At 38.7% G+C, this 15,704-nt stretch overlaps 1 protein-coding gene across 1 annotated transcript in view; it reads left to right on the top strand.

Annotated features, from left to right (window-relative positions):
- The window catches only part of LOC101110537 (glycerophosphodiester phosphodiesterase domain-containing protein 4-like), a 124,623-nt gene extending 109,777 nt beyond the window's left edge, over positions 1-14,846 (top strand). The window contains exons 12-13 of the mRNA XM_042232619.1: positions 14,043-14,190; positions 14,841-14,846. Coding sequence (XP_042088553.1) covers positions 14,043-14,190; positions 14,841-14,846 — 154 coding nt within the window. The remainder of the gene's footprint in view (positions 1-14,042; positions 14,191-14,840) is intronic.
- Positions 14,847-15,704: the final 858 nt, after the last annotated feature.

Raw genomic sequence — 15,704 nt, 5'->3', positions numbered from 1 at the left:
GGCTTTTCTCTAGTTGCAGTGAGTGGGGGCTGCTCTGTAGTTGCAGTGTGCAGACTTCTCGTTGAGGTGGCTTCTCTTATTGCAGAGCATGGGCTCTAGGGCTGTGGACTTCAGTAGTTGTGGCACATGGGCTCAGTAGTTGCAACTCCCAGACTCTAGGGCACAAGCTCAGTTGTTGTGGCACACGAGCTTAGTTGCTCCATGGCACGTGGGATCTTCCCAGACCAGGCATCAAAGTCATGTTTTGGGTTTGCCAGGTAGATTCTTTACCTCTGAGCCACCAGGGAAGCCCTTCCCTCTCTTTAAAAACTTTTAATCACATTAAAATACACTTAAAATTTACTCTTGCAATAATTTTTAAATATACAACTTTGTGACTTTAATATGCATTCATTACATTGTTCAGCAGTCACCACCATCCACCTACTTAACACTTTTCATCTTGTAAACTCAAATTCTGTTCTCATTAAACAATGAGCTCCCATCATACTCTGCCTGCAGACTCTGGAAACCACCATTTTACTTTATATCTTTATGATTTTGATTCATATAAGTGAAATGATGTAGTATTTGTCTTTTTTTAACTGGTTCATTTCTTTTAAGATGAAGTCCTCAAGGTTCATCCATGTTGAATTCATCCACTGAAGAATATATTCCTTTTTAACTGAATAATAATTCTTTGTATGTATATGCCACTATTTGCTTAGCCTTTTGTCAATAGATGGACACTTGGGTTGCTTTCACATTTCAGTTATTGTGAATAAAGCTGCTATGAAAATGGGGGTACAAGTATCTCTTCAAGACCTGCTTTCATTTCTTTTGGGTATATACTAGGAAGTGGAACTGCTGAATTATATGGTAATTCTAATTTTAATTTTTTCAGACACCACCATACTATTTTTCACAACTCTAAAAACAGAAGGACACAAATGCTCCAGTTTCTTCACATTAACACATCCTATTGATTCCTGGTTTTCTAATGCCACCGTAATGGGTTCGTATTAGTTCTTCTTGAAATGTTTGATGGAATTCACCAGTGAAGTCATTGGATCCAGGGTTTTTCTTTGTTGGAAGAGTTTTAGTTAATAATTCAATCTCCTTATTGATTGTAGATCTATTCACATTTTCTAATTCTTCATGATACAGTTGTGGTAGGTTTCTTGCTTCTAGGAATTTTTCCACTTCACTTAGGCTACCAAATTTATTAGGATACAATTGCTCATATTGCTCATATCCTTATAATCCTTTTAATTCTATAAATCTTGTAATAGTATCCTCAATTTCATTTCTGACTTCAGTAATTTGGGTCTATTAGTTCAGTTCAGTTCATTTCAGTCGCTCAGTCGTGTCCGACTCTTTGCAACCCCATGAATCACAGCACGCCAAGCCTCCCTGTCCATCACCAACTCCGGGAGTTCACTCAAACTCACTTTCATCGAGTCGGTGATGCTATCCAGCCATCTCATCCTCTGTCGTCCCCTTCTCCTCCTGCCCTCAATCCCTCATCAGGGTCTTTTCCAATGAGTCAACTCTTCGCATGAGGTGGCTGAAGTATTGGACTTTCAGCTTCAGCATCAGTCCTTCCAAAGAACACCCAGGACTGGTCTCCTTTAGGATGGACTGGTTGTATCTCCTTGCTGTCCAAGGGACTCTCAAGAGTCTTCTCCAACACCACAGTTCAAAAGCATGAATTCTTCGGCGCTCAGCTTTCTTCACAGTCCAACTCTCACATCCATACATGACCACTGGAAAAACCATATCCTTGACTAGACAGGCCTTTGTTGGCAAAGTAATATCTCTGCTTTTCAATATGTTATCTAGGTTGGTCATAACTTTTCTTCCAAAGAGTCAGCGTTTTTTAATTTCATGGCTGCAGACACCAGAAAAATAAAGTCTGACACTGTTTCCACTGTTTCCCCATCTGTCTGCCATGAAGTGATAGAACCAGATGTCATGATCATAGTTTTCTGAATGTTGAGCTTTAAGCCAATTTTTTCACTCTCCTCTTTCAGTTTCATCAAGAGGCTTTTTAGTTCCTCTTCATTTTCTGCCATTAGGGTGGTGTCATCTGCATATCTGAGGTTATTGATATTTCTCCTGGCAGTCTTGATTCCAGCTTGTGCTTCCTCCAGCCCAGCGTTTCTCATGATGTACTCTGCATATAAGTTAAATAAACAGGGTAACAATATACAGCCTTGACGTACTCCTTTTCCTATTTGGAACCAGTCTGTTGTTCCATGTCCAGTTCTAACTGTCAAAGCTAGTGGAGGTGATGGAATTCCAGTTGAGCTATTTCAAATCCTGGAAGATGCTGTGAAAGTGCTGCACTCAATATGCCAGCAAATTTGGAAAACTCAGCAGTGGCCACAGGACTGGAAAAGGTCAGTTTTCATTCCAATTCCAAAGAAAGGCAATGCCAAAGAATGCTCAAACTACTGCACAGTTGCACTCATCTCACACGCTAGTAAAGTAATACTCAAAATTCTGCAAGCCAGGCTTCAGCAGTACGTGAACCATGAAATTCCAGATGTTCAAGCTGGTTTTAGAAAAGGCAGAGGAACCAGAGATCAAATTGCCAACATCCGCTGGATCATCGAAAAAGCAAGAGATTTCTAGAAAAACATCTATTTCTGCTTTATTAACTATGCCAAAGCCTTTGACTGTGTGGATCACAATAAACTGGAAAATTCTGAAAGAGATGGGAATACCAGACCACCTGACCTCCCTCTTGAGAAACCTATATGCATGTCAGGAAGCAACAGTTAGAACTGGACATGGAACAACAGACTGGTTAGTATCTCTAGCTAAAAATTTACTAATTTTGTTGTTATTTTCAGAGAACTAACTTTTGGTTTCTTTGTTGGTTTTCTGTTGTTATGTGTTTGTGCTAATCTTTATTATTTTCTTCCTTTTACTATGTTGGATCACTTTGTTCTTCTTTTTCTAGTTTCCTAAGTTGTAAAGATATGTTGTTGATATGAAATCTTTCTTGGTTTTGAAATTTTTCTTCCACTTTTATTCAAATATACATATAGCACTATAAGTTTAAGGAGCACAGCGTAATGCTTTACTTACAAATATCATTAAATGATTATCACAAGAAGTTCAGTGAACATCCATCATCTCATATAGATGCATAACTGGAGAAATAGAAGTTTTTTACTCAATAACTTTCACATATAACATACAGCAGCATTAATTATATTTATCATATTGCACATTATATCCCTAGTACTCTAATGTTTCTCTTTTTAATTTTTTTAATTGAAATATGATTGATTTACAATGTTGTGTTAGTTTCAGGTGTACAACAAATTGATTCATATATATATTTAATTTTTCCAATTCTTTTCCATTATAGTTTGTTCAGTTCAGTTCAGTCCAGTCGCTCAGTCGTGTCCGATTCTTTGCGACCCCATGAATCGCATCACACCAGGCCTCCCTGTCCATCACCAACTCCCAGAGTTCACTCAAACTCATGTCCATCGAGTCGGTGATGCCATCCAGCCATCTCATCCTCTGTCATCCCCTTCTCCTCCTGCCCCCAACCCCTCCCAGCATCAGGGTCTTTTCCAATGAGTCAACTCTTTGCATGAGGTGGCCAAAGTACTGGAGTTCCAAGTTATTAAATGTAGTTTCCTGTGCTATACATAAGTGCTTTATTTATTTTGTATTTGATATTGTTTATATTTTAATTTATACCTTAATTTATCCTTGGATTTAACTCTTAATTTATCCCTCCCTATATTTCCCCTTAGGCAACTATAAGTTTGTTTTTTATGTCTGAGAATCTATTTCTGTTTTGTAAAAATAAAATATTTGTATCATTTTCTCAGATTCCATATAAGTGATATATTGATATTTGTCTTTTGCCGTCTGGCTTACTTCACTTAATAGGTTCATCCCTGTGCTGCAAATGACATTATTTCATTCTTTTTATAGCTGAGTAATATTCCAGTGTGTGTGTGCACGCATGCACACATGCACACCATATCTTCTTTATACATTCATCTGTCAGTGGACATATAGGTTGCCTCCATGTGTTAGCTATTGTTAATAGTGCTGTTCTGACCATTAGGGTACATGCATCTTTTCAATTAGACTTTTCTTTGGGTATATACCCAAATGGGATTGCTGGAGCATATAGTAACTATTTTTGTTTATCAAGGAACCTCAATACTGTTCTCCCTAGCAGTTATACCAATTTACATTCCCACTGAGAGGGTAGAAGGGTTCCCTTTTCTCCATATCTTCTCCAGCATTTATTATTTGTACATTTTTTTTAATGATGGCCATTCTGACTGGTATGAAATGATGCCTCATTGTATTTTCCATTTGCATTACTCTAATAATTAGTGGTGTTGAGCATCTTTTCATGTGCTTTTTGGCCACCTGTATGTCTTCTTTGGAGAAATGTCTATTTAGATCTGCTACCTATTTTTTCATTGAATTGTTTGTTTTTTTGCTATTGAGCTGCATGGGTTGTTTGTATAGTTTGGAGTTTAACCGCTTGTCAGCCACTTCATTTGCAAATATTTTCACCCATTCTGTGGGTTGTCCTTTCATTTTTATGGTTTCCTTTGCTGTGCAAAAGCTTTTAAGTAGGTCCCATTTGTTTCTATTTTCATTACTCCAGGAGATGGATCAAAAAAGATCTTATTGTGATTTATATCACAGTGTTCTACCTATGTATTCCTTTAAGACTGTTATAATAGCTGGTCTTACATTTAGGCCTTTAATCCGTTTTGAGTTTATTTTTGTGTATGGTGTTAGAGACTGTTCTAATTTCATTCTTTTGCATATAGCTGTCTAGTTTTTCCAGCACCCCTTTTTGAAGAGACTACCTTTTCTCCCTTGTATAGTCTTGCCTCCTTTGTTGTAAGCTAATTGACCATAAGTGTATGGGTTTATTTTTGTTCTTTTCATCCCAGTTCCATTTATCTACGTTTCTGTTTTTGTGCCAGCACTATACTGTTTTGTTTGCATAGCTTTTAAGTATAGCTTGAAGTCAGAGACTATGATTCCTCGAGCCCCTTTCTTCTTTCTCAAGGTTGTTTTAGTTATTTGGGGTCTTTTGTGTTTCCATACACATTATTGACCAGGGAATTTTTGCCAAAGCCAAAACCTATGGCTGGCAACTTGTTATGTAAACAAATATTGATACATCTCCAGTCAATAACATTTGGGTAACAAAAAACTTATTAATACATCTCTGGTCAGTAATTTGTTCACAATATTTCTTCTATTCCAAGAACACAGTTTACCTTTCCATCTATTTTTCATCATCTTTCATTTCTTTTATCAAAATCTTACAGTTTTCAGAGTACAGGTCTTTTGCCTCCTTAGGTAGGTTGATTCCTAGGTATTTTATTATTTTTGATGTAATGGCAAATGGGGTTGTTTCCTTAATTTCTCTTTCTGATATTTTGTTGTTACAGTATAAAAGTCCAATAGGTTTATACACATTAATTTTGCATTTTGCAACTTCACTGAATTCACTGATAAAAAAGATAGGTACTTGTTAGTAATAACAACTTGATTCATATGAATTTTCTCCTCAGTCATCTTAAATCATGCTTAGGAGGAATCTACCTATATGTTATGCAACAGCAAGGCATGCTGAGCAAGAGATGCCATTCTCGCCTTCTTGGATTTTTATTTTCTAAAGCAGATGCTCTAAATGCTTGAGAAGTCATGAACAAATAGGCAGAACTAGATGTTTGAACTTGAGCCTAAATATTATTTTCAAAGCAGAATTTTAAGACAGTCTATGGAGGCCACCCAGGAGAAGACAATGGCACCCCACTCCAGTACTCTTGCCTGGAAAATCCCATGGACAGAGGAGCCTGGTAGGCTTCAGTCCGTGGGGTCACTATAAAGAGTGAAAGTGAAGTCGCTCAGTGGTGGACTGAGCGACTTCACTTTCACTCTTTACTTTCATGCATTGGAGAAGGAAATGACAATCCACTCCAGTGTTCTTGCTTGGAGAATCCCAGGGACGGGGGAGCCTGGTGGGCTGCCGTCTATGGGGTCGCACAGAGTCAGACACAACTGAAGCAACTTAGCAGCAGCAGCAGTAGTTTTCTGGTAGTGTCTTTAGGATTTTCTATTTTATCATGTCATCTACAGAGACAGTTTTACTTCTTCTTTTCCTATTTGAATTCATTTTATTTCTTTTCTTCTGTGGTTTCTGTGGCTAGGACTTCTAAAACTATGTTGAATAAAAGTGATAAGAGTGGGCCTTCTTGTCTTGTTCCTGATCTGATCTTAGATGAAGTGCTTTCAGCTTTTTAACTCTGAGTATGATCTTAGCTGTGAGTTTGTCATGTATATGGCCTTTATTATGCTGAATGTTCCCTGTTTGCCCACTTTCTGTAGAGTTTTTAATCATAAATGGATATTGAAATTCATCAAAAGCTTTTTCTACATCTATTGAAATGATCATATGGGTTTTATTCTTCAGTTTGTTAATGTGGTGTTTCATATCGATCAATTTGATAATACTGAAAACTCCTTGCAGTCTTGGGATAGATCCCACTTGATCATGGTATATGAGCTTTTAAACATATTGTTGGATTTGGTTTGCTCATATTTTGTTGAGGATTTTTGCATCTATGTTCTTCTGTGACATTGATGATATTATTTGGAAGGAACACTTCTGAATTCATTGTGTGAGGCCACTGTCACTCTGATACCAAAAGCAGAGATATCACAAAAAAGAAAATTACAGGCCCACATTACTGATGAACATAGCAATAATCCTCTTATTTTTTTAAATGTAAGAATTTATAGCTATGCACTTCCCCCCTTAGCATCACCTTTGCTGCATCCCATGAGTTTTTGTGTTTTCATTTTCATTCATCTCCATATATTTTTTTCATTTCCCTTGTGATTTCTTTCTTTATCCTTTAGTTACTTTAGAGTGTAATAATACTATCTTTTATACTTGCCTTTATATTTACTTTTATTGAGGTTTTTTTTTTTGTCTCCCTTAGACTTAAGTCCCACAAATATGTGAATTTTCCAATTTTCCTTTTGTTAGACTTCTGACTTCATTGTGTTCGATTGGATATAATTTGTGACATAACATATCTAAAGTGAGAGTTGCCACACATGCACTTGAGAAGAATGTGTGTGTTCTTATTGGATTGAGTGTTCTGTCTCTTAGATATAGTTTCTTGTGTTAAGTCCTCTGTTTCCCTGCTTATCTTCTGTCTAATTGTTCCAGTTCTCATTGAGAATGAGATATTAAAATCTCCAGCTGTTATTATACAGCTTCAATTTTGTCAGTGTTTACTTTGTAAATTTTACTGGTCTATCATTAGGCACATAAATGTTTATAATTAATAGATCTTCTTGCTATGTTGAAACTTGTATTAATATATAATAGCCTCCTTTGTCACATGTAAACTTTTTTTACACAGTCCCTGTTTTATCTGATATTAATATAGCCACCCATGCTCTTTTTAGTTACTATTTGCATGGAATAACTTTTCTGTCCTTTGGCTTGCAATCTGTCCGTGCATTTGGATCTTAAATGAGTCTCTTGTGGACAGCATAAACATGGGTCATGTGTTTTTATGCATTCTGACAATCTCTGATTGGAGAGTTTAATCTATTTACATTTTTTAAATTACTGAAAAGGACAAAGATTATTGTTGTTACTGCTGTCATTTTTATAAATATTGTTTCTATCATCTGTTATTTTAATTTGTTATTTCTATATACCTTATTGGAGAAGGCAATGGCAACCCACTGCAGTACTTTTGCCTGGAAAATTCCATGGACGGAGGAGGCTGGTAGGCTACAGTCCATGGGGTGGCGAAGAGTCGGACACGACTGAGCGACTTCACTTTCACTTTTCACTTTCATGCATTAGAGAAGGAAATGGCAACCCACTCCAGTGTTCTTGCCTGGAGAATCCCAGGAATGGGGGAGCCTGGTGGGTCGCACAGAGTCGGACACGACTGAAGCAGCTTAGCAGCAGCAACAGCATATACCTTATAATTTTTCCCTTATTTCCTTCCTTACTGTTTTCTTTTGTGTTTAGTTGTTTTTCGTAGTGAAATGCTTAAATCCTTTTCTCAGTTCCTTTTTTATTTTTTTTATACCTAATTTTTGTGTGTTACCATGGGAATTACACTTACCGTCCTAAAGTTACAACACTGTGGTTGAATTTATACAAGCTTAAATTCAGTAACATGCAATAACTCTTCTTTATAACTCCAGTCCTTCCATTTTCACTTTTTGATGTCAGAAAATTTCATTTTTATATACTGTATGCCTCAAAAATAAACTAATAATTCCTCTAAATGCAAGTTTCTCCAACTATGTAAAAGACAACATGTGAAGTTGATAAAGTTATACAGTTATTAGCTTTTAGACTAATAATTCTGGTTTTTTTCTATAGATCTTTTGCTAAATTATGTATAAAATAAAGACTATAGTTACACACCATTGTTACAATAATACTATCTTTTATAGTTGCCCGTATATTTACTTTTCTTGATATCTTTTTGTCTTCCTTAGACTTTAAACTACTGTCTCTTTACTTTATTTCACCTTGGAGGACGCTCTTGAGTTTTTCCTGCAGGGCTGATCTAGTGCCCATGAACTCCTTCACCTTTTGTTTACCTGGGAATATCTTTATTTCCTCCTGTGCCTGTGAATCTCCTACAAGACAAATGCTTCAAGATTCTTTATTTGCCTTTGGCTTTTGGAACTTTGATTATATAGTGTGTCATAGGTTGGATCTAAGCTGCTCTAGGAACGTGGGCACAGCTGCCTGTCATGGAGCTGGGAGTCTGGAAATGGTAACTGCTACTGTTATAGTTGCTGAAACTGACCAACGTTAACTATAGCTTACCATCTAAAACTTCCCTGAAAGTTGTAAGACTACAATAGATGCCATAGTACCAAAATATTAATAGTTACATTAGATTTTGCCAATGTTATTGTCCAGGATGGGATCAGGTTCCTGGTGCTTCTTTTTCTGCCATCTTCCCAGAATTGCCTGCTGTGAATGTAAGTTGTTACTTCTATGAGACTAATGGCTAAAACTGCAATTGCTGGAGTATAGTAGTTTTCAGAGTTTTCTAAGAAACTTTGTAAGTTTTATTTAGTTTTATAACAAACTTCCAAACATTTTCAGAGGGCCTGTACTGTTTTACATCCCACCAGCAATGTATGATGACCCAGGGCTCTACATCCTTGCAGTTTATGGCATTGTCATTTTTTACTGTAGCCATTCTGATAGGTGTGTAGTGATATCACACTGTGGTTTTAATTTTCATTCTCTGACAGGTAATGATACTGAAGATCTTATTATGTTCTTAGTTGCCTTGGCAAATAGATGGGAAAACAATGGAAACAGTGACAGACTATTTTCTTGGGTTCCAAAGTCACTGCAGATGGTGACAGCAGTCATGAAATTAAAAGACGCTTGCTCCTTGGAAGAAAAGCTATGACCAATCTAGACAGCATATTAAAAAGCAGAGACATTACTTTGCCAACTTGGCCCATATAGTGAAAGCTATGGTTTATCCTCTTCAGTAAAATGTCTTTTCTTATTATTTCTAACTGAATGGCTTGATTTTTATTGTTGAATTTTTAGAGTTACTTCTATCAGTCAGGTCAGTTCAGTGGTGCAGTCATGTCCAACTCTTTGCGCCCCAAGGACTGCAGCACTCCATGCTGTCCATCACCAACTCCTGGAGCTTGCTCAAACTCGTGTCCCCCCGAGTTATTGATGCTGTCCAACCATCACATCCTTGTTGTCCCCTTCTCCTCCTGCCTTCAGTCTTTCCCACCATCAGGGTCTTTTCTAATGAGTCAGTTCTTCCCATCAGGTAGCCCAAGTATTGGAGCTCCGGCTTCAGCATCAGCCCTTCCAATGAATATTCAGTACTGATTTCCTTCAGGATTGACTGGTTTGACCTCTTTGCAGTCCAAAGGACTCTCAAGAGTCTTCTACAGCACCACAACTCAAAAGCATCAATTCTTCTACACTCAGCTTTCTCTATGGTCCAACTCTAACATCCATACATAAGCTATGAAGCTATGTAAAAACCTGGAAAAGCCATAGCTGTCACTATATGGGCCAAGTTGGCAAAGTAATGTCTCTGCTTTTTAATATGCTGTCTAGGTTGGTCATAGCTTTTCTTCCAAGGAACGAGCGTCTTTTAATTTCATGACTGCTGTCACCACCTGCAGTGTCTTTGGAACCCAAGAAAATAGTCTGTCACTGTTTCCACTGTTTTCCCATCTATTTGCCATGAAGTGATGGGACAGGATGCCATGATCTTTGTTTTTTGAATGTTGAGTTTTAAGCCAGCTTTTTCACTCTCCTCTTTCACTTTCATCAAAAGGTTCTTAAGTACCACTTCTCTTTCTGCCATAAAGATGGTGTCATCTGCATATCTGAGGTTGCTGATATTTCTCCCAGCAATCTTGATTCCAGCCTGTGCTTCACACAGCCCAGCATTTTGCATGATGCACTCTGCATATATGTTAAATAAGCAGGGTGACAATATACAGCCTTGATGTACTCCTTTCCCAACTCAGAACCAGTGCATTGTTCCATGTCCAGTTCTTGCTGTTGCTTCTTGACCTGCATACAGATTTCTCAGGAGGCAGGTCAGGTGGTCTGATATTCCCATCTCTTGAAGAATTTTCCACAGTTTGTTGTGATCCACACAGTCAAAAGCTTTGGTGTAGTCAATAAAGCAGAAATAAATGGTTTTCTGGAACTCCGTTGTTTTTTCTGTGATCCAATGGATGTTGGTAATTTGATCTCTGGTTCCTCTGCCTTTTCTAAATCCAGCTTGAACATCTGTAAGTTCTCAGTTCATATACTGTTGAAGCCTTGCTTGAAGAATTTTGAGCCTTACTTTGCTAGCATGTGAAATGAGTGCAATTGTGCAGTAGTTTGAAAGTCTAGATGAATAGATGAATAAGTCCTCTTCCCAATATGCCAGTATTGGCCCGGTGGGGAGTAAGTGTCTAATGCCTTAAGTTTGAGTAGAATGATGGACACTCATCTTCTGCAAAAACTCCAAAATTGCAACTAACCCCTGAACAACCATTGACAAGAGAATGTTGGATCCCACCAAAAAAAGATACCCCATATCAAAAGGCAAATAAGAAACCCCAACAAGATGGTTGGAGGGGCAAAATCATGTTTAGAATCAAACCCCATACCCACCAGAGATGCTCAGAGGGCTGAAGCAAAACCTTGTGTGTATCAGGACCCAGGGACCCCACAAGAGACTGAGCCAGACCTGCCTTTGAGTGTTAATGTCTCCTGCAAAGGCATGGGTCAGCAGTGGCCGGCCACAGGGACAGAGGCTCTGGCTGCAGCAGACCTGGGAGATGTGGTGTGTGGCATAAGTCCTCTTGGAGAACGTCGCTATTAGCCCCACTTCAGAGCCACCAAGCAGGTGACCCATAAACTGGAGAACAATTATACCAAAGACATTCTCGTACTGTTGCAAAAGTTCTAGAGCTCACAACAGATTTCCCAACTGGGGATCCAACAAAGGTACTGAGAATTCCCAGGGAATATGACTTTGAAGGCCAGTGGGATTTGATTGAAGAACTCCCACAGGACTGGGGAAACAGACTCTTGGAGGACACAGACAAAACCTTGTGCACACCAGGACCCAGGAGAACGGAACAGTGACCCCACAAAAAACTGAGCCAGACTTGCCTGTGAGTGTCCAGGAGTCTCCAGCAGAGGCGTGGGTTGACCGTGGCCTGCCACAGGCTCGGGGTCACTAAACACAATAGTCCTGGGAGCCATGCATGCTGGCATAAGCCCTTTTGAAAGAGGTTGCCATTACCCCTACCATAGTTTGACCTCAGGCCAAACTACTGAGAGAAAACATAGCCCCACCCACCAACAGAAAATTGGATTAAGGATTTACTGAGCATGGCCCACCCCATCAGAGCAAGACCCAGATTCCCCTCAGCCAGTCCCTTCCATCAGGAAGCTTCCACAAACCTCTTATCTTTATCCATCAGAGGGCAGACAGGATGAAAACCACCATGAAAACCTCCACAGTTACAGAAAACTAACCAAACTGAACACATGGATCACATCCTTGTCTAACTCAATGAAACTATGAGCCATGCCATCCGTATAGGGCCACCCAAGATGGACAGGTCATGGTGGAGAGTTCTGACAAAACGTGGATAGATATAATCCTTTGTTGGATGTTCTGTTTATAAATACTTGATCCCAGTCTATTTCTGGTCTGTAGCATCTCCTTAAGATTCTTCCACAGAACAAAAGTTCTAAATTTTTTATTAGGTCTAACATCAGTTTTCTCAATGATGTATCATGCTTTTACTGTCAAGTCTGAGAGTTCTCTGTCTAGCCCATAGGTCTCAATTTTTCCTGAAAGTTTTGTAGTTTTACATTATGTATTTGTCTGTGATCCATCTAGTCAATTTTTATATGAAGTATGCGATGTAAGTTGAGGTTTTCTGGGTTTTTTGCCTATGTATGCCTGTCCTATTGCTCTAGTACCATTTGTTGAAAAACTCTTATCCCACTGAATTGCTTTTACACCTTTGTCAAAAATCATTTTGACATATTCTTATGGGTCTATTTCTGGGTTTAAAATTGTGTCCCACGGTTCCATATGTCTGTTCCTTCCCTAATACCACACTATCTTGATTACTGTAGCTATATAGTAAGACTTAATATTAAGTAGAGTGATTCTCTCTCACTTTCAGTTCAGTTCAGTCACTCACTCATGTCCGACTCTTTGAGACCCCATGAATCGCAGCACGCCAGGCCTCCCTGTCCATCACCAACTCCCGGAGTTCACTCAAACTCACGTCCATCGTGTCAGTGATGCCATCCAGCCATCTCATCCTCTGTCGTCCCCTTCTCCTCCTGCCCTCAATCTTTCCCAGCATCAGGGGCTTTTCAAATGAGTCAGCTCTTCGCATGAGGTCGCCAAAGTACTGGAGTTTCAGCTTTAGCATCAGTCCTACCAATGAACACCCAGGACTGATCTCCTTTAGAATGGACTGGTTGGATCTCCTTGCCTCTTTAGACAGTGCACAAATACCTACTGGCATTTAGTGCACAGGGAAATGTGGGTTCCATTTCCCCTACTAAGTGCTTTAAAAAATTCTTTATATTTGAAGTGTAAATATTTACCAGATCAACATTCATTTCTTTATTTCTTTAGTTAACTACTTATGAAGCAGGTACTGGATATGCAGAGACGAGTAACACAAAGTCTTTGCTTTTAATTCGCTACAGTCAGGTGAAGAAGACTGGTAGGAAAGCAGATAAAGGGTGATAAGCGCTCTGAGTACATTTGCTACATAATAGTGTACTGCAGCTGGCACATAGCAGCTTATGGGAGAAAAATTGGAGGAATATTTACACCATGAATTGAAGTCGACAAATTCTGACAGGTCTTTCCTTTTTCCTCCCTGTCTCCCTCCCTTCCCCCCTTATTTGTCTCAGGGCATGTAGTTTACTAAAATACTACTATTACTGTTGACATAGAAAACAAGCTTATGGTTACCAAAGGAAAAGGGAGAGGGATAAATTAGGAGTTTGGGGTTAAAATAAACACACTACTATAAATAAAATAGATAACCAACAGGGACCTAGAGTGTAGCACAGGAAACTAGTCAACATCTTAAAATAATCTACAATGAAGAAGTTTCTAGAAAAGAATAGATGCAGATTTAGATAGAGATATATATGCAAAACTGAATCGCTTTGCTATAAACCTGAAACTGACACAACATTGTAAATCAACTACTTTTCAATAAAAATTTTAAAAATAAAAATAGAATAAAATAACTACTGTTGGTACAGGAGTAAAGGTATTAAGTCTACAGCTTTACCATCATTGCAACATGAGCTAATTCAGCGTGTCATATCATAAGTTGTCACATGACCAGGCGTTTCCGGTGATTTAAGCAACAACCTTTCATGACACAGTGGCTGTTTCCCTTTTAGATGTGAGAATGAGATTAAGTCTAAATCTCCTGTGGGTTCTTTTTCTTCCCAGAGAATATAAAGCAGCTAACATCAACATCAACATATACCTCGTCAATGAACCTTGGCTCTTCTCACTGGCCTGGTGTTCCAGTATTCATTCAGTGACAACAGACAACATTCAGGTCCTGAAGGAGATCAATCACCCTTACTACTTCATGGTGAGCTGGTTGTCCAGATTGTTCTTCCAAGTCTGGTACAATAGGAGTCTCTGTCTCCCTCCCCACCCCTACCTAGCACACTGTGTAGTCTCTAGATGAGCTACTTAAGAGCAGAGACTTATGTGGCACTGAAGATGTGGCATTCCCCCTTCCCTCACCCAGCACCTTCTGTGATTTTTCAGGGAGAAATTATTATTAAAGGTATAATAATCACTGTTTATTGAATCCTCACCATGTGCCTTTCATACATAATGTAATGCAGTGCTCTGGAGTTGAATTCAACCCACTAGGAGTATCACCATGGGGAGTCTGAAACTTGAAATTAAGATCCTTGACATCATCACATGAATGCAATATTCAGAATGAGGTCAGATTCCAGAGTTTTGTTACTGCAGCCCCACCTTCCTGAAGGTACAGCAACGATGACAGTGACATGAGGTGTGGAAGAGAAACCAAGTGAAAACTGTGTATCCTGAGCAAAAATGCTTTTGAAAAGGAGAGTGTGTATCCAGCTACTGCTTGTGGTTAGAGGCATGGGGGCCTGAACATCTGGGTTACATTTCCAGATAAATCCCATCACTTATTATCTATGAAGAGATCCCCAGCTAACCAGTTAACTGATACAGAGCTAATTTTTCTTATCATTGTAGAGGTAGAATGGGTTGACTGAGTCAGACACAATAGCCTACAGCAGAAAACTGGTCTGTGACCTCAGTCTTTTCTTGTCCTTGAATAAGATCTCAGTCAGATTCCATAGTTTCTCTATAGTTCACTCTTAGATAATTTTTAAAGTTCTTTTTAATCACCAGATAGCTTCCATTCAACATCAAGTGTCTTGTCCAGAATAATAACCCAAACTCTAAACTGCCTTGAATATCAAAGTTTTAGTCAGAGAAATCTACGTGAGAAGCTTACATATTTTGGGTTGCTTTCTCCATACCCCCAGCCTCACTGGTCCTTGTTTCTGACTTGATCGGGGTCAGGAGGAGGTATGAGGTGATCAGAGCCATGGGCACAATCTCATAGAGCCAGCACTGCATTGAGGCCCTATGGTGGAATTGTCGAACTGCTTACTCCTTCCTTGGAGCCTTGGGCAGCGTTCTTCAGATTACCCTCAAGGAAACCCTGGATAACAGGTCCCTTGGCATAGGTGAAGCCTCTCTACTTGTCTGTCTCTGTAATATCCTCCATCATGTATATATTATACATTTTTCTAGCATTTTTGCTTTTAAAAATTGGTTAAACTTGTTCAGTATATAAAATTCAATCATTCTAAAATACATAAATTGGAAATCAATATACCCCTCCATCATCCTATCCCTCTAAACCAATAATGTCTGAAAGTTGTCCCTTTGGGTATATTAAATAAAACTTTATTAAGTAAAACTTTTCAACTTAATATTTGAATTGATAATAAACTCATGTGATTCAAAATTCAGAGAGTGTAAAGGATATTAAGTCAAAAGCTTGTTTCTATACCTGGCCTGGGCTTTTTTAAAGGACTCAAGGTCAGT

This window comes from Ovis aries, chromosome 15 (assembly GCF_016772045.2).
Source record: "Ovis aries strain OAR_USU_Benz2616 breed Rambouillet chromosome 15, ARS-UI_Ramb_v3.0, whole genome shotgun sequence".
NCBI lineage: Eukaryota > Metazoa > Chordata > Mammalia > Artiodactyla > Bovidae > Ovis > Ovis aries.
The sequence above is the reverse complement of the archived record's forward strand: the minus strand, read 5'-3'. Positions and strand labels throughout refer to the sequence as shown.